The sequence below is a fragment of the Spermophilus citellus genome (genome assembly GCF_964194105.1).
Source record: "Spermophilus citellus genome assembly, chromosome: 6".
Lineage (NCBI taxonomy): Eukaryota > Metazoa > Chordata > Mammalia > Rodentia > Sciuridae > Spermophilus > Spermophilus citellus.
Window position 1 is genome coordinate 21368816 of NC_138187.1, and position 23281 is coordinate 21392096.

General features: G+C 50.2%; 1 protein-coding gene across 3 annotated transcripts; it reads right to left on the reverse strand.

Moving 5' to 3' along the window:
- Positions 1 to 1092: 1092 nt before the first annotated feature.
- Positions 1093 to 23230, reverse strand: LOC308650688 (major vault protein). Of its 3 annotated transcripts, none has more exons than XM_081296911.1 (15): positions 22381 to 23230; positions 12919 to 13065; positions 12578 to 12773; positions 10962 to 11085; positions 10710 to 10841; positions 9293 to 9387; positions 8768 to 9004; positions 7174 to 7455; positions 5880 to 6124; positions 5585 to 5782; positions 4096 to 4482; positions 2900 to 3016; positions 2617 to 2743; positions 1755 to 1943; positions 1093 to 1367 (listed from the first exon to the last, which is right to left on the reverse strand). In XM_081296911.1, the coding sequence occupies exons 2-15, from the start codon at positions 13041 to 13043 to the stop codon at positions 1149 to 1151; spliced, it is 2673 nt and encodes an 890-aa protein (XP_081153037.1). In that variant the 5' UTR covers positions 13044 to 13065; positions 22381 to 23230; the 3' UTR covers positions 1093 to 1148. The 3 variants fall into 3 exon arrangements, with proteins under 3 accessions (XP_081153037.1, XP_081153038.1, XP_081153039.1); XM_081296912.1 differs by having other exon boundaries at positions 22377 to 23230; XM_081296913.1 differs by having other exon boundaries at positions 22349 to 23230.
- Positions 23231 to 23281: the final 51 nt, after the last annotated feature.

Below are 23281 nucleotides of genomic sequence, written 5' to 3' on the forward strand. Positions count from 1 at the left end.
TTATCCCTAGAGGGAAGAAGTGGGAGACTGGGGGGGGGGGGGCTGAGTCACTTGCCTATTTCACAGACACAGCCAGCTTCACCTTGCTGTGAGCCGAGTAAGTAGTCCCTGGTCTCAGCACGTTGACTTGAGTGGAGCCACTGATCCAACAAACGCAATGCAACTTGGAAAGAAACGAGGCTCAGGAGGGTCAGGCCACAGAGGGGAAATAAGAATAAGACCTTAGAAAGGAATCATTATTATATTTGCATCAACCCTTTTCAGTGGGGGATTTGCTGGCCCACTGCACAGGATGGGAAGAGAATAGAGAGGTTGTGCAGCCATACTCTAGCCACATAGCCCAGCCCAAGCTTTCCTCTCCCTCCCTAGGATCTTTTAACTTCCTCAGAGGAGATGGGGCGGGCTTGGCACCTACAGCTCTACCTGCCACAAGGAGCTGGTGTGCTTAGACTGATTGTGCCTGGATCCTCCCAAATAATGGGCCCTTACTGGTTGTGGGGGAGGTTGGGAAAAGAGAACCCTTGGTGCTCCTGATTATCCCAGACCAGAAACTAGTTCCTACAACCCCTGGGCATAGTCCTCTTCCTCAGTGCAACATCCCCATCTGAGAAGGGAAAAGTGTACAGGTGCTGGTACTGGCCTGGCACACCTAAGGGTGCTGTGGACTGCTGGTATGACCAGCAGGTGGCGCCAAAGGGGAGTTGCCTAAATAGTCTGGGGGAGGGGGGGCGGGCTCCATGGTGGCTGGGGGTAGATTCCAGAACTGCCAGGCCACCCTGGGTTCTTAGAGGCATGAATGGATGGAGAGGCTGCCAGTCCCAGCCATCCCAGAGGGCTTGGCAGGCAGACTGCGTTCTTCCATGGGTGACATCATCTTCCTGACCTGGGATCTAGGAAAGTTGACTCCCTAAAGGACAGACAGCTTGCTAAGGCTTTGGGGATCCCATTGTGATCAGGGCAACTTTGGGCTCATCTCTGACTCCATTTCCTCTCCACTTTACAGATGTGCATAGTCTCTAGTAATTACCTTCCAGATGTCAGGGGTACACTTCCCTCCACCAGTGAGCTCCTCGTAGCCCAGGCTTGAGATAAAGGAAGAATTTAAATGCCCAGAAATGTCCACTTTATTGGTCAGTTGTGAGTAAGAGCTAAGGCACAATTTGGTTGCCTCCAGCAGTCTGAGGGGCGGGAGGTCCCTGAATATGTAAACCCTCCTGGGGGCTGAGCCCACTAGCCGCCTTTCGGGCCTGGGGCTGACCATCAGACCCTAGCCCCAGCAGCCCAAAGGCTGTGTTGAAGAGGTTGATGGGAGAGGAGCCATCAGTGATCAAGGTGGATTTCAGACCAAGGGACTGGAGCAGTTTGACCTGGAGGTGAAGAGGAGGAGGAGGAAGGAAAGAAGACAGGGTCAGATGTTGGTCACTTCTTGCACTTCCAAGTGACCCTCCTGAAACCAACTGATTTGAAGTGTCAGCTCCCCTTCATCCCATCACCTGGCCTGCCTTCCTTGGAAGCATCGTTCACAGACCAACACCCCAGGTATTCACTGTCTCCCCCAAGAGTTCCAGCTCTCTGCTGAGTCTAAAACAGTGCCTGATGTTGACACACATGACACTGTGCTCAAGTGACAAGTGATAAAGGGACATCTGCTCACTCCCTCTCCTGACACTCTAGATGTCATTTCTATTCTGCCTTCTTAGTTCTAAGGCTGGTACCAAGTCAAACACTCCCCTCCAACCTCCCCTAACCCTCACCTGCATCTCTGGCCCAGCCACAGCCAGGTCCCTGATGGTGCTGGGGCCCAGGGCCTCTGTCATCTGCTTGAACTTCTTTGCCTCCACCTCAGCCAGTTGCTGGGCCTTGCTCACTTCCAGCTCCAGCTGAGCCCGGGCATAGACCAGTTCCAGCTCTCGTACTTTCTGGACCCGTTGGAGCTCAGCCTCCTGCAAGGGAAGAAACGTGGCTGGCTTAAGATCATGTGGTCCCTGGGAACTGTGCAGAAAGTCACCCTAGCCAGCGAGCCTGAAGGAACTGAGGCAGAGGGAACACAGCAGGGTGTGAATCCTCACTATGCCACTGCTTAGCTAGTGACGCACGGGCGCTCCTTAGTCTGAGCATCAGTGCAGTGGTGCTCATGCCTGTGATCCCAGCCACTTAGGAGGCAGACACAGGAGGATTGCCAGTTTGAGGCCAACCAGGGCCACTTAACAAGATCCTGTATGAAAATAAAAAAGGGCTGGGATGTAGGTCAGTGGTAAAACACCCCTGGGTTCAATCTCTGGTACCACACACACACACACAAAAAAAAGATAAGACCTAACTCAATGGGATTTCAAGCACAAAATAAGAACATGAATGTAAAGCACATGCTTCACATACTTGGCACCAAGGTGCCAGTGTTTGAGTACTCATCTGCAAAATGGGTATAATAATCCTTATTCTCAAGGAATAGATTAAATGCATTGCTATAGGGCAAAGGTCTTTGTAAAATACAAAGTACTTGAAGAAGGCTTTATATTAGGGTGCTTAGTATCCTGCTTGGCTTCAGGGACCATAATGAATGGGTCTCTTCCAGGTTCCAAGGCCACACCCTTCCACAAGCAGTCCCCGACTCACCGTCTCAATGGCCAAAGCCTGTGCCTTCAGCTTGGCCTGCAGCACGGAGCCTTCGCCCTCAATCCGCGCAGCCTCTGCACGGGACTCAGCCTCAGCCTTGGCAGTCCCGGTGCTCTCTACCGCCATGCTGGAGGGGGAGGCAGAGTCCCATAAGACTCAAAAGAAATCCCTGACCACTTGGGGCCTTGATTTAGGCCATGCAACATGCTGTTCCATCTCAAACACACCCTGGTGCCCCCACCCACCACTTCCCAAGACCATCCTCCTCGGGTTCTCCACCCACCTCAAAGCTTCAAGCTCCAAGAGTTCTTTGCGAGCTTTTTCAGCTTCTGATTGGTCCAAGATCTTCTGCCTCTCTAGTCGGCCTCGGGCTTCTTGTTCCAATCTCTGGGCCTCGTGCCTGGATGAGATCAGGGACAGGCTGAGATGCTGGCATGGGGCCACAGCTGGAGAGGACTGCCAAGGGCAGAGACTGCCAAGCCTTAGGGAGCCAAGACAGACCCTGGCCTCCAGAAGGCAGTGGATACACACCTCCACTCAAAACAGCGTGCACGCTGTTCGCATCCCCAGGGTGGCTCTAGACCTGGGGAAGGCAGCATGCTCAGGGCCCCTGCTTCACCCAATATCCCCTCCAGTGGGAAAAAACAAGCAAGGGTGATTTCAGATAGAAACAAGCACCTTGGAGATGGTAACATGGGTATCTGGGCAAAGAGGGTGCTACTGCAGTCATGGGAGAAAGAAAAGGAAGCGACCTTCAGACTGAGATCAAGAGGAGGAACCTGGTTTGAAAATGCTCTGGAGGAAGCGCTTTCTAGGCAGTGGATCAGCCTGTGCAAAAGGCTGTTGGGCTGGGCGCAGTGGCACACGGCTGTAATCTCAACTGCTCAGGAAGCTGAGGCAGGAGGATCTCAAGTAAAAAACAGCCTCAGCACTGGCGAGGTGCTAAGCAACTCAGGGAGACCCTGTCTCAAAACAAAACCAAAACAGGGCTGGGATATGGCTCAGTGGTCGAGTGCCTGGGAGTTCAGTCCCCAGCACACCTCCCCCAAATAAAAGGCTGTAGGTGGGGAAAAGCTGCATATGTGGGGACAAGAAGGGAGTCAATGAGGCTGGAACATTTCCGTCCACTAGGGAGGCAGGTTGGGTGTTGGGGTGCAGGGAGGCCAGAATTGGAAGCCCTTAGAAAGGAATTCATTTGCGGTGCCAGAGATGGAACCCAGGGCCTCATGCACGCTAGGCAAGCACTCTACTGCTAATCCGTTCCCCCTGCACCAGGAGCAAGATGGGAAGCTAAGGGAGTACAGGTGGGATCTCATTCACATTTTTAAGGGGGTCACATTATCTACAATGTAAAGAGGTCCTTGAGGACAAGGATGCAGCAGGTCGACATAATGGACTCCATGCTACTCATGCCCTGGGAGTATAAGATGGAGACCCCAGAGAGGCATTCTAGGCAGCTGAGCCCCAGGTGTCACTCACTTGGCTGCCGCCTCCTGGGAGTTGGTGGTGATCTCAATGGCCAGCTGGACACTGCGCTGCAGGGCGTCCCGGGTCCTCTGGTCCACAGGCTCCACTGACTGCACATCCACACTGCTCACTACCAGCCCATTTTGGGGGAAGACGGCCTGGTCCCGGGGCTTGGGCAGGCTCATGCCATCAGAGCCCTTGACTTCTGAGGTCTCAAAGCCAAAGACGGCTGTGCGAATGATGCGAGCCGAGTTCTTGTGGAAGTCATCAAAGGTGACGGAGGCCACAGTTCCTCGCACCCGGGAGGCGATGGCCTTACAGGCATCCCCCACAAAGTCAGGCACCGAGAAGAGCTTGGCTGCCTCCTGAGGATCATTCCGGTCACTCAATTCAAAGTGCCTGTGGACAAAGAGGCCCAGAAGAGAAAGCTGTTTTCTTAACCAGGCACAGTGACACAAGCCTATAATCTCAGTGGCTCAGGAGGCTGAGAAAGGAGGATCGCACGTTCAAAGCCAGCCTCAGCAACTTAGCAAGACCCTAAGCAACTCAGCAAGAGCCTGTCTCTAAATGTCCAATAAAAAAATAAAAAGGGCTGGAGAAACACTTCAGTCCCTGCCCCCCCCCCCAAAAAAAAAGACTTTCTCTGAGTAGAATTTCAACACTCATCCCCTATAGCTGGGCAGGGCCCCTTATAATAGATAATGCTAACTTGTACCCAGTAAGGTCCCAAGGAACTTACCAGGTTTCCATTTAATCTTCTCAGCAACCCTAGTAAGCGGGGATAAACATTCTCCCCATTTTACAGAGGTTAACTGACTCGCCCAAGATCATACAATGTGTGGCAGGAAGGAATTCTGAATCTAGGCAATCTGTCTCTTAATGATTATGCCACAGTGCCCTGGATGTGCCAGAACCATCCACCTCACATGGTATTGGCTGCTCTCAGCCAAGAAGTGAGAAACACACACTTGGGAGTTGGTGAGCATTAGTTCTGCAGGTAACTTATCTCACCCTAATTCTAAGGGCTGCCATTGGAACTCTCATCATATACAGGGACTGTTCTAATTCTCTCAGCACCCTGTCAACAGCCCTGTGATGTAGGTGATGCTGTTACACATAGGTAAGCTGAGGAGAGCACCAAGCGGTTTGCACAGGTCCATAGCTAGGGAGAAGCAGAGCTGGGCTGTGGTTTCAGAACAGGTGCCTTGGCCACATGGTCTGCCCACTCCTGCCTGCTGTATCCCATTGATCTTTTAATAACCTTTCACTTGTGTTGTGTTAAATGTATGTTGGGAGTCTCCCTGGGGTAGGGTTCAGCTACTGGTTCCCTAAGTCCCAGAATGTGAATGAGCCCACAACTTCCCTGGATTTGCTAATGCCTGGCTTCCCTCTGCACCAGGTATGAGTCAGGCATTCTGCCCTCATTAGGAGGCATCTCTCTTCCTCAGGGCTCCCCAGGGCTGCACCCAGCAGGCCCTCACCCAAGACTCCCAGCCCTCACCAGTTATAGGCAAGCTGCAGCTGCAGTCTGGCATGATCCGCTGTTTCTATGGTGATGACATCTGTAAAGAAGTCAGGTCCCAGCAGCAGACAGAGGGCTCGGCGGGCATGGGGACGCTTGGGCCGCCCCGCCGACAGGGACAACACTGTGAACTGCTCCTCAGGACCCAGCGACACCAGCTCTGGCCCAAAGACCACCCTGAAGGGAGAGCCAGAAGTCAGGTGAGGGGAGAGCCAGAAGTCAGGTGGGGGGAGAGCCTCCCCTACCACCCCGCAGGCTGGGGCCAGCTGCTCACCGGGCTCTCTTCTCTCTGTAGTCATACACCTGCACGGCTGCATTGTGAGGGACGCGGTAGCTGACCACACGCGTCTTGTTCCGGGGAGCTGAGGGCTGAAGGGTCTTAGCTGTGTCCTCCTTGCCCCTGTCTGCCAGAGGGTCATGCCTCTTGTTCAACAGCTCCTCCACCCCAGGGGGCAGCTCCTTCTCCCACAGGACTTCATCCTGCGTCAGCATGTAGGTGCTTCCGATCACAGCACGTACCTTGAGAGGTGGGGACAAGAAGAGGTGTTACCAGTGAGGGTTAGAGGGACGCCCCCCCCGCCATCCTGAGCAGTGCTGATCCATCCTGGAGCAACACAGCGGGTCAGCATGGTCCATGCAGCAAAGCTTCATCTGGGCAAGCTACTCGAGCCTTTGCTTTGGGTTCTTCATCTATAAAATGTACATGACAGTGGCCACCTTGTGGGGTCAAGGACCTAACTGCTTCATGTGTCCAGTTCCAACAACAACACTTGGCATACAGCAAGTGCTTAATATTATTATTCCTGGGATGCTCAGAGGGCATCATAGAGAGAGATGCAATGCTAGGAAGTACCTTAGAATACAGATTCTAAACTGTATTTCTGGTTTGGATTCTTAGAGAAAGAGGTTGGAGATGTGGTCCTCAGTCAAACTAAGGTTGAAATGCTAGATGAAGCAGCAAAAAGGAAATCTTTCACTAGCATATGGGCATGGGGGAGGAGGGTAATATTGCTCCCAGGTCACACTCCAGTGAGGTGTTCAAGCTAGGACCAGATTTGCAGTGGGGCAGAATCCCCATCCCAGTACCAGGCTCATCCCTGCAGTTTGAGGTTTTAGGTTTTTTTTTTTTTTCTCTCTCTCTCTCTCTCTCTACCAGGGATTGAACCCAGGGGGCTCTTTACCCCTGAGTCACATCTCCAACCCTTTTTAATTTTTGAGACAGGGTCTGACCAAGTTGCTTAGAGTCTTGCTAAGTTACTGAGGCTGCCCTCAAACTTGTGATCCTCCTGCCTCAGCCTCCCAAGTTGCTGGGATTACTGGTGTGTGCCACCATGCCCAGCTTCAGTTGCAGTTTTGAATTAAGATATTTTAGACAAAGAAATGGCAAATATTCCATGGAATGCCCTTGAGTCCACCAGCAGCCCACGCAGATGCTATTATAGATATTGCTGGCGTCCCCTCCCCCACGCCCACCATGTGCCTCTCTCCAGCAGCATCAGATGCTTGCTAAGAGGAAGTCACCACCATGGTCACATAGCAGTGACAGCCGCCCATCCCTCAGCAGTTACCCTTCCAGTCTTGACGTCCTGCACATAGATGCCCTCATTCTCGTCCAGAGGGATGGCCTGCCGCTCCTCCACCACCTCCACCTTGGCAGATGGCACATACTCCAGGGGCCCTCGGATGAGCCAGCGGTCCCCCGCCTGGTGGGAGACCTTCTCCTCCTCCTCCCCCTCCTCCAGGGACTGCAGAGCCCTCAGCAGCAGCCCCTGCTGCTCCGACAGCACATACACATCTTGAATGCCTCGCTCCAGCCTCTCCCCTGGCTGCAGGAAAAAAGACTTCTCTCCCTGGTGGGGAGACAGGTGAGGAGAGGGTTAGGAGCAGTTGCCACCCAGGGCTACAGGTGCCTCCAGTGGCACCTCCCCAGCCCTGTGCTATCCTGGGCTTGTGCTGAGTACAGGAGCCCCAAAGCATGCCCCACCCCCACATTGTAATACTGTGGTGCACTATCTGGACTGTGAGGCTCCAAGGGCTATAAAATCTCACTTAGTCAAACATGTCTCTGAAAGACTCTGTGAACTGTCACACCTGGATCATTACAAGTTAAACTTTTTTTTGATAGCGGGGATTGCACCCTGGGGTGCTTCATCACTGAGCCACATGCCCAGTCCTTCTTCCTTACTTGTTTATGTGGTGCTGAGGATCAAACCCAGTGCTTCACTTGTGCGAAGCGAGCACTCTACCACTAAGCCACAACTCCAGCCCCCTTTATATATATATATATATATTTTTAAATTTTAAGACAAGGTCTTGCTAAGTTGCTGAAGCTGACCTCAAACTTGGAATTCTCCCGTTTCAGCCTCCAGAACTGCTGGGATTATAGGCATGTACCAAGACCTCACCCAGCTACAAGTTAAACTGTTTAGAGTCAACCTATTCACAAGAGTTACAAAGCTGGTTATGGTGGTGCATGCCTGTAATCTCAGCAATTCAGGAGGCTGACGCAGGAGGATCACAAGTTTCAGGCTACCCTGGGGCCATTTAAGCAAGATCTTGTCTCAAAATAACAACTAAAAAGGGCTGGAGATAATAGTTCAGGGGTAGAGCGCCCCTGAGTTCAATCCCCAATACCAAAATGATAGATAAATAAAAATAAAAATGAATAAAATAATGCAATATTCTGGGAACATGGCGGCCTCCTCTGTTTATGCGTTGTCTGGGCCGCATTTACAAGACAACAGCTGAACCCCTGGGCTTCAACAGCAACCCTATGCTATAGGCAGAAACTACTGCTGCGCAGCCCTTTAGAGGAAGTGTGCGGTCCCTGGAGTCCCCACATAAAGTTCATGGAGCAGGGGAGAAGGGTAAACTGTGGGATTTGTTTTACACAAGACGACCAAGGTTCTAGAACACAGAGGTGTGACACAGGAGACGGTTTCAGGGTCTTCGGGCATGGGGTGGGGAGCAGGAAGCATGTCCCTGAGGTTCCCTGGAGGCTGCCCGGGGTTTCAAATGGGAAGGGTCCTAGGCACACAGAACTAAGTGTGCAAAGGCACCAAGGGTGTTTCTAGATTGTGGAGTGAGTGGAAGTCAGAGGCCTCCTGTACTCAAGAGCATTTTCCCTCATAGGACAGGCTCTGGGGAAAAGGAGGAACTCACCTTGATGACCCGCTTTTGTCCCAGCTGGTTCTTGCCATCTGGTCCGACGGGGTCAAGGACCACACAGTAGTTTTGGGGGCCCAGTGTGGTGATGGGCACGACTCCTAGTACTTCCTCATGGACATCGGGCACATGAGCTGCTGTGTCCTGGACTGTCACCAGCCACTCCTCCCCAGTGCGGCGGGTCACTCCACGCAAGTCCTGGAAGTTCTGCCGAGCCCGGAGGTGCAGGGCTGTCTGCAGAAGGAGACGCTGGGTGTTCAGTAAGCCTCCCTCCAACTTCCTCCTGCCACTTCCTTGGGGGATTCTGGGAACACCACTGGCCACTAACTCTGCTCCCAGGTCTGAGTGACTTTTTAACCCTTCCAGATAGCCCAAGATAGTCCTCAGTTGATGTGACCTCTGGGGTTTTATAGTGACCCTAGTAATGTCTTCCTTTCACTCTCACATTGTCTGCTGCTATTCTTTGCCACTTTTGAGCATTCCCTAGCCCAGGGTCCCTTTTCTCATCCCCAGGCCACAAACCTTTTCCGTAAGGATTACAGCATCCACCAAATCCAGAACCTCCTCGAACACTGCTGGGAGATATGCACCCACAGAGCGGACCAGCCATTCTTCTCCTGGCCAAGGGCAGGAGGTCAAGGTCAGAAGTTATGCAGCTTCCCCCAGATGTCTTTTCCACAGCTTAGATAACAGGACAACAGGACTTCAAAGGTGAAGAGAAGTCACTGCGCCCAGGTTCAAAGGCCTGACAGGAGCCCTTGGACTCATTCCTTTCTCCCCACAATTAAAGAAAAAATAAAAACTTCTAGAATGCTCAAGGAGTTGCTACGCGAACACTCTGCTATTCCTTCTCTATGCCCCAAAGACTAAGTTTTTCCCTCCCCTAAAATGGGCAGGAAAAGTGCCTCTATTAGCCAGGCACGGAGTGCACGCCTGTAATGCCAGCAGCTCAGGAGGCTAAAATAGGAGGATCGGGAGTTCAAAGCCAGCCTCAGCAAAATCAAGACACTAAGCAACTCAGTGAGACCCTGTCTCTAAATAAAATACAAACTATGGCTGGGGGTGTGGCTCAGTGGTTGAGTAACCCTGAGTTCAATCCCTGGTACCCTGGTGCCTCTAGTAGAGTTGTGGGTATCCTTTTGTTTCCTGGAGCAGCAAGGACGCCCAAGCCTCAGCCTTGCCCCATCTGGTCACATATCCTGGGCAAGTCACCAGACCTCTGTGCCTCAGCCTTGCCATATGGAAAACGGAAAAGTGACGTCTCAAGGTTGTTGGTGGACTCAATAAGCCACAATTTGTAAAGCATTTTGATCCACATCCCGTAATGCACTTGGGTGCATTTGTTCACTGTATTTGAACCTCTGCATTGTTGATCCAGAATTAGATAAGACCTGGCCACTGCCCACAGCTCATGGTGAAGGGTGGGAGAGGGAAAGGCCACGTCCATGTGCTTATGATCACAAGATCAGGGCTGGGGCAGAGCCAGCGCTGGACAGCCCTCCACAGTCCTCAAGAAATACCGAGGGCTGGGGATGTGGCTCAAGTGGTAACGTGCTCGCCTGGCATGCACGTGGCACTGGGTTCGATCCTCAGTACCACATAAAAATAAAAAATAAAGACGTTGTGTCCACTGAAAACTGAAAAATATTTTTAAAATTCTCTTTTCTCTCTCATTAAAAAAAAAAATGAACTCAGTTACTATGCATAGCTATGATGCTCTACTAAAAAAAAAAGTGTGTTTTTTCTGGTGCTGGGAATCAAACCCAGGGCATTGAGCACACAAGGCAAGCACTCTATCGACTGAGCTGTAGCCTAGCCCTTAAAAAGAAAAGAGAAATCAGGGAAGTACTGCCCTCTGGCTACAAGTGGCTTTCCTGCCTCCCCTGCAAGCAAAGTCCCTCCTGCCCACCCCCCCATCAGTGTCCCTTGGGGTCCCCACCTGTCACCCTCTCCTTGCCATCCCGGTCCAAGCACTCCTTGCGGGCCCTCAGCCTCAGTGCCTGATTCTGTCTGATGACAGTAGCCTGAATGATCTCCACAACTTCTACCTCCTTCCGGGGGATGTACGTGCCTGGGAAAGGGGAGATGGAACAGAAGCTGAGGATAGGAAGAGGTCAGGGTGATGGTGGGAAGGCAAAGACCCTGACCCCAACCAAAGACCCCGATCTCTCCCAATGGAGAGTTAACTCACCCGGTCCCTCAAAAAGCCATTCGTCTCCTGCTACTATCTTGTATCCATCCTTATCCTCAAAGTCCAGCAGCGCCTTAAGATGCAGGGCAGTGTTGGGCAGGACCACTTGCAGTGGGGTGATGTCCTAGTGGGGGATGAAGAGGCCAGGGGCACTCAGTGCTATGACCTTGGGGGTTAAACCTGATAGTATGAAGGTCAGAACCTATGGCATCAATCTTTATATGTCCCAAAATAAGACCCAGGTGGAATACCCAAGGTACAGGTGGTCCCAAGGACATCTGATCTAAAGAACTAAAGGATGGAGTAGATCAAGTAGGAGGATACTGTCATTGAGGAGCTCAGGAGATGTTTAGAGCTAATAATCTAAGAGGGAGACTAAGTGGAAGGCTTGATATGTGTTAGAAATATCTGGGAAGCTGAATCAATGAAATTTCCTGGTCTGTTGTTCACGGGTGCTCTCTAGGGATTATATGAAGGTGGGAAGATATAAACCAGTATAACATTAACAAGCAAGTTTTAAGCATGGTTTTGCCTCAGGGTTATAAGATAGTCGTTGGTGTTCCAGTCATCAAATCTTCTTCAGACAAGAAGGGGAACCTGGCAAAAAAATTAGATGCACCTTCTAAAAGTTTGTAGAAATGTCTCCACAAACATGAATTCATTTGATATTTGACAATGTTCTGAGAGAGAGAGGAAAGGAAAAAAAAAAAAGGATCACAGAGATTAGGAGACACATTCAAGGTCACACAGCCAGTAAAGAATGGAATCAAGACTTAAATCCTAGGGAATCTTGCCTGCTCTCCTGACTCCAACTAAACTGGCCCTGGGCTGTGGAAGATGGAGTAACCACTCTGCCCTCTGGCCACACACTGGCTAGAGTCTCCCTTTCCCTGTTCACCTCCCATACACAGGACACTCTGGTCATCGTGACTGAGGACACAGCCTCTGTCTTCATGAAGTTTCAGTTCCAGCAGGGAGATAAGGCAGGACTATTCTCCCCAGGCTACAGATGTCGGGAGGGTGGTTCTGCAGAAACTCACTTGAAGGAGAAGTTTGGGAAGGCCCTTTGAACTAGGGCTTAATGGAGGAATGGGCTCTTTTTTTTTTTTTTTTTTTGTACTGAGGACTGAACCCAGGGGAGTTTTCCCACTGAACCACATCCCCAGTCCTTTTTATATTTCATTTTTATTTTGAGACAGGGTCTCACTAAGTTGCCGAGGGTCTTGCTAAATTGCTGTGGCTGGCTTTAAACTTGCGATCTTCCTGCCTCAATCTTCTGAGTTGCTGGGATATCCAGCTAAGAAGTTAGATGGAAAGGAGAGAGAAGTGAGAGGTGAGAAGAGCCTCAGGAGATAGGGGATGGGTTGGGCTCCATCACGTCCACTTGATGGAGGGGAATCTCTCCAAGGCTCCACAGTGGAGACAGGAGAGGAGGGTAGGTTGGGGACACAGAGGAGGAAGCAGGGGGCTGGCAAGGCGAGTAGAAGGATGGTGAGTCAATTCTGCCCTGGTGAGAACAAGCAAATGTCCCTCCCAGCCCTTCCCACTGTCCCCTTAGAAGACAGTGCAGAGCCCTAGGACAGGCAGAGTGGGGGATGGGGAAGCAAGCCAAGTACCTTTTCCAGCACTTCCCCTGGGTACAAGGGAAAGGGGTCCTGGGCCAACCGGATCTCTTGGTCTGCGTGGCGAAGCCGTACTTGCCCTGTGACATCAAACAGCACGGAGCCCTGGGCATCCCGGGACACAGGGTTGGTCACTGTGCAGTAGTGGCGTGGAGGGACTGTTACCATGCGCACGGGGGCGAACAGCACCCTATTAGAAGGCGAGAAGGGGTGTGAAGACCCAGGTCCCTGTTCCCAGAGGAGACAGCAAACAGGAGAAAGCTCCCTGCCACCCAAGTTTGCGAAGAGGGCAGAGACCAATGTGCCCTTCTTGTCCCCGAGGGCCCCACACCAACCTCTCATTATCCTGCCGGATGTAGGTCTTTGGCCCGATCTCCACCCGGGACACGTTGCTGTTCTGGTCCAGTACATGGATGTAGTGGTATGGGGGGATGCGGATGATGGACTCTTCAGTTGCCATGGTGACTTCTAAGCACAGAGCTCTGACAGATGGGAAGAAGACACAAAATAAGCACAGGGGACCTGGGATGAAGCAGGCCCCAGTCTAAAGATGGCCTATGGGTGGCCCTTCATTTTTCAGCTCAAATGACACCTCCCATTTCCTGTCCCCACTCCCATCTGTCCCACCCAGGACTCCAGAGCCCATCCACAAAAGGTTAGATCAAAAAGTTCAATCAAAAGGTTCCCCTCTAGGGGCACAGAGTTAGAGCTACCTCCAGCTGAAGTGTAGATCCGTCTATGGGGACAGTGATGTAGCCTCTCCCAGCACACAGTGGGAAGCAGCCACTCTGCAGGGCTCTCTGGCTCCTCCAGAGGCAGGCAGCTTTTATTTCAGGGGATCCCAAAGGCCAGGCAATATAAAGTGTTAGCCCGCGGCCAATGAATATCTGCAGGATCTTTTTCTGCACCCCTCCCCTTCCTGGAGCGTTAAGCAATCCTGGGGTGAACAGGTGAGACATGATCCACCAGGGAAGGGATCCCTGACCAAATTGATGCTCCCATAGAATCACCCAGATTGGTAACAGCCAGTCATTCTAGTGTTTGCCTCTAGTTCGCTTTCTGGTCTGTTGTCACCCTGTTGTTATGGGATCGGGGAAGGGAAAAGGGGGTAAATAATTTTTGTATTCCACCCACTCCAGGCTACCTGCCTCCATATCTGGGTAGTTTCATCCAGAGGCTGGCCTGTTCAGGAACTTCACACACACTACCTAATGCCCATCCCTACATCCGGCACCCCTTGGACTCTGGGCATGTTTTTGTGAGTCAGCAAAGGAAATCAAGTTTACTACCCAACTCTAAGCCTTGTCCTTAGAAGAAGGAAACGTCTGACTGTAATCTTTTTATTTTTTTGGGGGGGGGTGGGGCGTGGATATTGGGTGGTAGTTAACAGATAAATGTGAGCCTTGGGAACATGAGGTTAAGGGGATAATTCTATAAACTGGGTCTATCATGCTAACCCCACATGCTTTCTTTCAAAGAATAAACTACCGGCAGCCCCATCTAGCTTAAGAAATGCTACATTCCTCAGCAAATACCTGTGATCTGCAGGAAGAATGCTGAACACAGTTACCCTGGGGAAGGGACACTTTTGTGACCCTTACACAGACCAGATCCCTGAACTCGGGGAGATAAGGATAATTCCCCCTAACTGGTTCCAATTACAACTGGTCAGTGTGGGCCTAGCTCACTCAAAGTTGCCTCTAGATCTTTAGTAGGTCACTATAATGTAAAATCTCCCCTCTAAGGGTAAGACCATACAAAGTGTGGACATCTGGTGCAATCTTGCCTTCCCTGGGGCCCCCATTAAAATTGGTGGGCAGCAGGGGTATGTCATTTTCCTGAAAGGACCCCCAGTCTCTTGAGAGTATTCCCCCTTTTACGTTTTCCTATCCCTTCTAATAAGCTCCTGCTTGTTACTCTGAGCAACGTGTCTGAAATCATACATACAACAGGGCCCTGGATTCCACCCCGATATCACAGAGCAAAGACTCGCCATTCCTGAGATGATCCCAGGAATGGCGAGTCTTTGCTCTCTGATATCAGGGTGGAATCCAGGGCCCTGTTTGTAAGTACTCTACTGCTGAGCCACAACCTCAGCCACCACATATTTCTGAAGTCACCACCAAAATGAGTGGTTCTTCATTTATTCACTCAGGCAGTTTTCCATTTGGGGAACAATGAAAGTAAGATGTTTTTGAAGTGGTTTCTCACAGGACAAATAGGCAAAAGCCTGGAAATTACAGAATCAAACCTGGAAGAGAGACCCGAGAGAACAGTTTTACTTGATTTTAGCTGGGTATGGTGGCACATGCCCATAATCCCAACAACTCAGGAGGCTGAGGCAGGCAGATTGCAGTTTGAGCCAGCCTCAGGAGCACAGTGAGATACTATCTCAAAAAATAGAAAGGACTGGGGTGTAGGCACCCCTGGGTCCAATCCCCAGTATAAAACCAAAATAAGATAAAAAACCCAAAACCAAATCATGAACTTTTACAAGATCTGAATTCCTCCTTTTCTTAATGCTTTTGGAGACCAAGCAACACAACATCCACATTTCCAGGTGGCAAAGTTGGCAAGAGCCAAGTAGGAAGTACACCCCTGTTCTTTCTTTTGGTGCTATTGGGAACTGAACCCAGGGTGCTCTACCACTAAGCTACATCCCCAGTTCCCAGTCATTTTTTTTTTTTTTTTTGGAAATGCTAAGTCACTGAGCGTCTCTCTAATTTGTTTTGTTTTTGTTTTTTTTAAAGAGAGAGTGAGAGAGGGAGAGAAAGAGAGAGAATTTTTAATATTTATTTTTTAGTTTTCGGCGGACACAACATCTTTGTTGGTATGTGGTGCTGAGAATCGAACCTGGGCCGCACGCGAGCCAGGCGAGCGCGCTACCGCTTGAGCCACATCTCCAGCCCCTCTCTCTAATTTGTTGAGGCTGCCTCAGCCTCCCCGAGTTCCTAGATTACAGACTTGCACTAGCATGATTGGCAAGCTGCACCCTTTCAATGAGACACAAACTTTTCTTCTCACCCAAGTCCCCGGCACTTTATATTATCTTATACCTGAGCAGCTGCATGCATATCAGCTCCCGGGCTCCTATTTACAATGCATTAACTCGGGCTAGGGTTATGGCTCAGAGGTAGAGAGCTCGCCTAGCATGCATGAGGCACTGGGTTCAATCCTCAGCACTACATACAAAAATAAAATAAAGATATTATGTCCACCTATAACTAAATATTAAAAAAATCCTTTAACTCAGCATTATCAATAGAACTTTCTACAATGATGGAAATATTCTAAATCTGCTATCTTTAGACTAACACATGTGACAACTGAATACTTGAAATGTGGCTAATTTTATCTGCTGGGTGTAGTAGCGCATGCCTGTAATCTCAAGGACTCTGGAGATTGAGGCAGGAGGATACCAAGTTTGAGACCAGTCTCAGGAACTTAGGGAGACCCTAAGCAACTTAGTCAGATCCTGTCTCAAAAAATAAAAGGGGCTGAGGGTGTGACTCAGTGGTAAAACATGGGTCTGGCATGTATCAGAGCCCTGGTACTCCCCGGCCATTTTGTTTTTATACTGGGGTTTGAACCCAGGGGTGCTTAACCAATGAGCCACATCCCCTGCCCTTTTTATTTCATTTTTATTTTGAGACAGGGCTTTCCTTGCTAAGTTGCTGAGGCTGGTCTCCAACTTGCAATGCTGTGATTATAGGTGTGTGCCACCATGCCCAGCCCCTCAAATTTTTTAAAATATTAAATAGAAAAATGAGGCTAGCTGATCCTATAATGAACAGTATGGCTTTAAGCAGTTGAGACCCAGATAGAGTCAATGAGTCACTCAGGGCCACAAAACAAGTTAGTGATACTATCAGCATTAGATGGATTTCTGGTCCTTTTTTCCTCAAAAGGTGCAGTGGGACAAGAATTCAGACTGCCTGGGGTTACAACTTGTTGCCTGCCTCATCCATTTCCTGCTGGTCTTTTCTCCCATTTCTCCCAGCTGGTGGCTTTCCACATCACATGGTGGTTACCCTGCTACTTAATCTTTTCTCTTTTTGGTACTGGAGATGTAACCCAGGGGCACTTTACCATTAAGCCCAAATCCCCAACCCATTTTTGCTTTTTATTTTGAGATGGGGTCTCACTAAGTTACTAAGGCTGGCCTCAAACTTGGGATCTTCCTGCCTCAGCCTCCTGAGCTGCTGGGATTACAGGCATGTGCCACTGTGCTGGGTTTCTCATTCTTTCATCTTGTAATTTTGTATGGAATATGACTTTGATACTTTCTCTGGCTTATTTTTACTTGATGTTAATTTCCCTAACTTGTAGGAAGGTGGCTTTTTCAACTTCAGGGCTCTATTTCCTGTGTTTGGAGAACCAGGGGCTCCATTTCAATCTCTTGGCCCTGTTCTCCAACGGGCTCTTATCCGAGCCTTCTTTGCTTTCTCTTGCTCATTCTGCTAGGCTTTGCTTCCATTTTCTAGTTGTTCCACAACATGATCTGGGCCCTACTCTGGAAGGACTCCTTGCAGGAATCCATCAGCTAGCACTGCCTGGACCCTGGACCCTGGATGGTAGCTCTAATCCCTTATTCAATGGGTGACCTTATGTGAGTCGCTTTGACCTCCCTGAACCAGCTTCCTTGCCTACAAAAAGTGGACAGATAATAGCCTCTTACTTCAGCATCCTGAGATTAAGTTTATATACAAAATGCTCAGAGCAGCTCCAGGTTCTCTTTAAGCACGGAGTATTTTGCTGTGGAGGGACAGTGTCCAAGGCCCAATTTCCCTACCCAGCACCACAGGTCCCTTCTCCACCTGGCATTCTGCCCTAACCCACACTTGTTTGCTGACCAGGAAAGTGACAAGTCTTATGTCACCCCAGCTGCAGGACTAGAGGCATAGCAAAGTAGGGGCTTCTGACAACCAGGTGAAGCTTTCCCAGGGACTGCTTTGCCAGGTTCTCTGCAGGGTGGAATCATGGCCAGGAAACCAGATGGGGCAAGAGGAAGTGGTCCGGCTGTAGGCACGGAGGTGCGGCAGGGTTCTGAGGCCCCACAGGGAAGATTTGAACTCTAGAAGTCCACATAGGCTGGAAGCAGGCTGTGGGAGCAGCCTGGATTGGCTCCTTATTGGGCCATCTCCCCCTCCCTCAGGGCTGAGGCCTCTTCACCATCTGCCACTCCAGCTGGGCCCAGTCAGGGGAGCCAGAGCCTCCAGAGCCTCGCCCAGCTCTGTCTCAGCTAGAGTCCTCCTCATAGCTGATCATGCTGGGCTCCTGCCTCACTGGGAGAACAAGCCCCGGCTTCAGTACCCTCAGGCCCCCATCTTATCCCTGACCACCTCACCTGCCCTAAAACTGTGCCTTTCACCTAGACTGCTTGCCAAATTCTCTCAGAGCAGGTCTTGACATTACACTATACCTGCGATCACATTTGTGACAAGTCTCAGATTTAGACTTTTGTGGCTTACCAGATGACATGCACAACACGTTAGAGCATTTTATATCCAATATATCAGGGCCCTCAAAAGTTAATGGTAGGTTGGGTGCAATGGTGCATGCCTGTAATCCCAAAGGCTCAAGAACCTGAGGCAGGAAGATCATGAGTTCAGGGCGACCCTCAGCAACTTAGCAAGGCCCTAAGCAACTTAGCAAGAACTTAAGTCAAAATAAAAAAATTAGGGGCTGGGGATGTGGCTCAAGCGGTAGCGCGCTCCCCTGGCATGCGTGCGGCCCGGGTTCGATCCTCAGCACCACATACAAACAAAGATGTTGTGTCTGCCGAGAACTAAAATAAAAAATAAATAAATAAATTCTCTCTTTCTCTTTCTCTCTCTCTCTCTCCCCCTCTCCCCTCTCTTTAAAAAATAAAATAAAATAAAATAAATTTAAAAATTAAAAAGGGGTGAGGGGGCTGGGGTTGTGGCTCAACCGGAGAGCGCTTGCCTAGCACGAGTGAGGCCCTAGGTTCAATCGTCAGCACCACATAAAAATAAATGAATAAAATAAAGACACTGTGTCCAACTACAACTAAAAAAATAAACATAAAAGGGGGGAGGGCCTGGGGATATGGATCAGTGGTTAAGCACCCCCAGGTTCAATCCCTGATACAAAAAAAAAAAAAAAAGGTCAATGGTGAAGGATGGTGTTGGCTTTTGGAAGGTCTAGATTTCAGGCCTGGCCCTACCTCCCCAGATCTACTCCCCCACCCATCTCCCTTCAGTCCCTTTGAGACCTGTCCCCTAGTTGGCTGGGTGGGGGGTATGGAGAACATGCTCAGCCTGGTCGGACCACAAGTGCCTCAAATATCATGAAGTTTTCTGAAAACAGCCAACATTCACCTGAAGTCTCAGAGACCACTATTCCCCTAACACAACACAGAGAATGGATGTCAGGGTGGAGGGGCAGAGAACTAAACAGCCTGTCCTGTCTTCAGCTGAAGTTGGGTTCATCCTCTATTTTTAAAAGGGGCTCCTGGGCTGGGGAGTAGCTCAGTGGTAGGGCACCTGCCTAGCATGTGCAAGGCCTAGGCTTGAATCCCCAGCACTGTGAAGACAAAATAAAACAGGGGCTCGTGATCCCAAGCTCCTATCTTTAAAATAATACCAGGCTTCAGCCAAAATTAAAGAGTCCTGAATCCCTACTTATCAGGGGCCTTCAGAATCACCTGGTAGATGCAGTAAATTGGAAACAGCAGTTGCCAAAGTTGTGTATGTGGTGTGCAGTGAGCGAGTGGCAGAGCACCAACTAAAAGCTTAATAGTGATGCAGAATCTTGTCCCCATCCCCTAACTGTAGAATCAGCCATCATTTTTACAAGATTCCCCGAGGATTTGGGCACACTGCAAAGTATGGGAAGAGGAGGTGCATAGTAGCCACACCCAACCCAGGCTGCACAGGAGAGGTACCTGGAGATCTTCTAAAGACACTCATTTCCGGGCTGGGGAAGGGTCCAAGCACTGGTTCTAATATATAGTCAGGACTGAGGACGAGTGGGGAAAGTGTCAATCTGGCAGGTTCTGGCATCACCAGCACAATCTTGGGTCACCTACTAGCACCTGAGCCTTGCTCTGCTCAACTGTGAAGTGGGAAAAAAAGGATGCCTCCTGAAGCTGCAGGCATAAATTAGAGAGAAGGAAGTCTGGAATGCATAGTAGAAGCTCAACAAACAGCTAGGAGCAAGAGTGAACCTGAGATCAAATCAGAATGCTCCTGGAGGGCAGGGAATTTCATTTATTCTCCTTCAGCCCTTCCCCTGTCCCAGCTCTAAGCAGCCTCTTTGTCCCCACTCCTGGAGTCTCTATCCAAGTAGGCCTGAAGTTGGAGGTGAGGATGGTCACCCCAGCTCTGGCACTCGATCTCCATCAACCTTAGGTTTAGAAAAGTGTGTGAAGTTCAGTTTAAACAGGGATTTTTTGTCAATGGAGTTTGCCTTAATGATTCCGAGTTAAACATTCTAGTTTGTGAGTCACATGACTCCGAAATTGCAGAGAGCTTGTTTTTCATTTGGTGGTTTCCCGGCTTACCAAAACCATTTCCTGCTTTAGGGGACTATTAATGGGAATTGGGAATGTGTGGCTGAAGTTAAATCACTTTAAAATTTTTTTGGTGGCAAAGTCTTGGGAGCTTAAGAAAATCCTGAGATCTAACCCAACTGGGCCACTTTGGGAGAAGTGGAGTAGGGCCTCAAGACGGGCAGAGCAGCTCTACCAGCCCAAAACTCTGCTCCTTTGATCTCCTGGATGCTGCCAATAAAAGACAATCATTGAAGATAAGGATTGTAGACTATAAGTGACCCAGAAACCAGGATTCAGACTCTAAGCTAGATCAATATTTTCTTTTTTGGGGGGTGGGGTGGGGATTGAACCCACGTGTGCTTAACCACTGACCAACATCCCCTACCCTTTTTTATTTTGAGACAATCTCACTAAGTTGCTGAGGCTGGCCTCAAACTTGCCATCCTCCTGCCTCAGCCTCCTGAGTCACTGGGATTATAAGGCTGTACCACCCTGTAATAAACAGCCTGTCCTGAACCCACCTTCAGCTGAAGACAATACTTCCTAAACTCACCCAATCATAGGACTTGGCTGCAAAGGGGTCCTGTCTGTGGCCCAAACTGGCCTTGAGCTCCTAGGCTCAAATGATCCTCCTGTCTTAGTTTCCCAAGTAGCAGGAACTACAGGAACATGCCACCATGCCTGGTATCTGGCTGGGATACTTAATCCTGTTCACGCTGTTTCCCGGCATGAACCCACTGGGTCAAGGTTTCCAGGAGAGACTCCCCAACTTGTATTTGAGAAAAGTACCCTCACATAATAGCTCTTAACTTGAATCCTGGTACAGGTTACGTTTGCAGTAAGTTAAGTGCCTTTAATCAACTCATTTTTCCTTCCTAAGAACTTGGAAGTTAAGGAACTTGCTCAGGATCACACAGCTCTCAAAGGCTGGAGTCAGAATTCCACCTGGGGCATTCTGACCAGAGGACTCTGGTTTTCCAGGCAGAAGCATGAAGATTTGAATCCTACATTGAGGACTTAAGAGCCTGAGTGAGGCTGGGTGCTTCCCAGGAAATAGTGCGAGTGGGGGTTCATAAGTGAGCATTTTTTCGAGTGCAGGCAGGATCAGCGCCCACTTCTGCTCCTTCAGAACCCGAGAGAGCAACACCAAACAAGGAGGCCTGAGCACCCAGTTTCCTTAGAGCCCTGAGGTCATCTCTAGGCTATCCACTCAAGGTTACAGAGAACTGTCCTAACCAAACAGCCCCACCCCAGGGCAGGCCAGGTGCTCTGGGTGCCAAAGGCTGTTCACAAGTGGGAGTTTCCAGGGAGAGCCACCAGGCACACACCACAGGACATATTTTTCTCCCATATCCCAGGGGTTTCCCCCAAGCAGAGTACACAGGGGACATGTGTCAACTGCCACCACCACCCCCTCCTCTGCTCTAGAGTAACAGCTCCAAGATCCCCAGAATCACAGGCTGGTGGGTCCAACTGAGCTTTCTATTTTTCACTTCCTCCTCCCCAAGAGGAGAGAGCCTCTCTTACCAACTCCACCTGTTGGAAATCAAGCCCACCTTAAGATCACTCTGCCCATGATCTGTCTAGTGACTGGCCAAGGCTCCCCACTGGCACGGCCCTGCAAAGGGCAGTAGGAAAGCCTAACATTTGGCAGAGTTAAGGAACCTTCAACGGGGACAAATCACATTCTAGGAGCTTGAAGGGACAGGCCAGAACCCAGGTCCCTACAGGGTGAAGCCTGAGGGCAGCCAAACCAGTCTAGCTCCAAGATGGAGTCTGAATGGACCCTCATAGTTGCATGTGTGTGGGGGTGGGTAGGTGGGGGTGGAAGAAACCCAGGCCCTTGTGCATGCTAGGCAAGTGCTCTGCCCCAGAGGTACAGCCCCAGTCCCCATCTTTTAAGAGTGTATGTGGGGGGCGGGGCGGGGGGTGTCTCACTATGTTGCCCAGGCTGGCCCTGAACTCTGGGACCACAGCCACATACCACTGTGTCTAGTAAGGTCCCCATCTTACTTTGGGAGAGAGACTTCTTACTCAAGTCAGAGAGAGGCCGGAGATCTGAAGAGTGGGAGGGGTGGCCCTAATCTACCTTCACTCCAAAACGCAGCAAACTCCAACAAACAAAACCTCCCAAAGCAGCCTCCTTGCTCCTTTCTTCCCCAGGTTCAGGGAGGTCTTAGCTACCCCAGCAAAAGGCCCTTGAAAGCAGGACAGGGTCAAAGAGAGCCTTGGAAGGGACAGATACGCACCACTGGTTTGGGGGCCAGTGTGACTTACTCACATCTAGAAGCCAGGCTAGCAGCAGCACCCTCAGATCAGGAAACTCCCTCAGAGTCCAGGGAGCACTTCCTGGCTGTGGAGTGTAGGGCAGGGCAGGGTAGGGCAGGGCAGGGCTGGACGAGGGAGGCGGGGCAGGGGCGGGGCTTGGATGTTTAAAGGGCCCCTGCCATGGGGCTCATTTTCTCCCAGGGGCTACTTTGGATATAGCTGGTGGCACCATAGTTCATTCCACACAGGAATTTCTGCCTTACAGCCAGCTGGCAGGCACTGGAATGAGACTAGAAGGATCAGAAGGCCTGAGATAGGAGGGCAGATGGTGACTGAGTTCTCCTCTACTGCATGTGGCTTTCATTTTCCAATCTGGGTGAATAAGATTCTACCTTTCTGCTAAGTGTGGCCAACTGTTTGGGATCTAGCTGCAGCCCCCTCGAGAGAAGGTAAGTTTGCATATTTTATTTTAGATTCAGAAAATTTCACCCAGGTCTCCAGACATTCAACCCAATATACACACGTGTGCGCGCCTGTACGCACACACACACACACACACACACACACCCTCTTTCCTGCTGAAAAACTGATGTGACTCCATTTTTGAAAATAAATAACAGCAGCTTCTACCTCAAGGTCTCTCCTAAGGAAGGGGATGTGACCCTTGTCCTTGGAAAAACCCACAGAGCACTCCTAGGTACATACCCACCCTGCTGAGTTGTTTGTCTACAAATAACAGGAGAAATCTGTGGTGCCAGGTGTCCCTGACTCAGTTAAGCTAGGTGAGGACCCATAGCAATCCCCTAAGGACTTCCAGTCATCATGAGACAGGGAAAATACCTGGGATGCCAGATGAACCACCGCCCCCCAGTAGTTTATGGTGGTTGATAACATGTTGGGAAACCATATAGTTT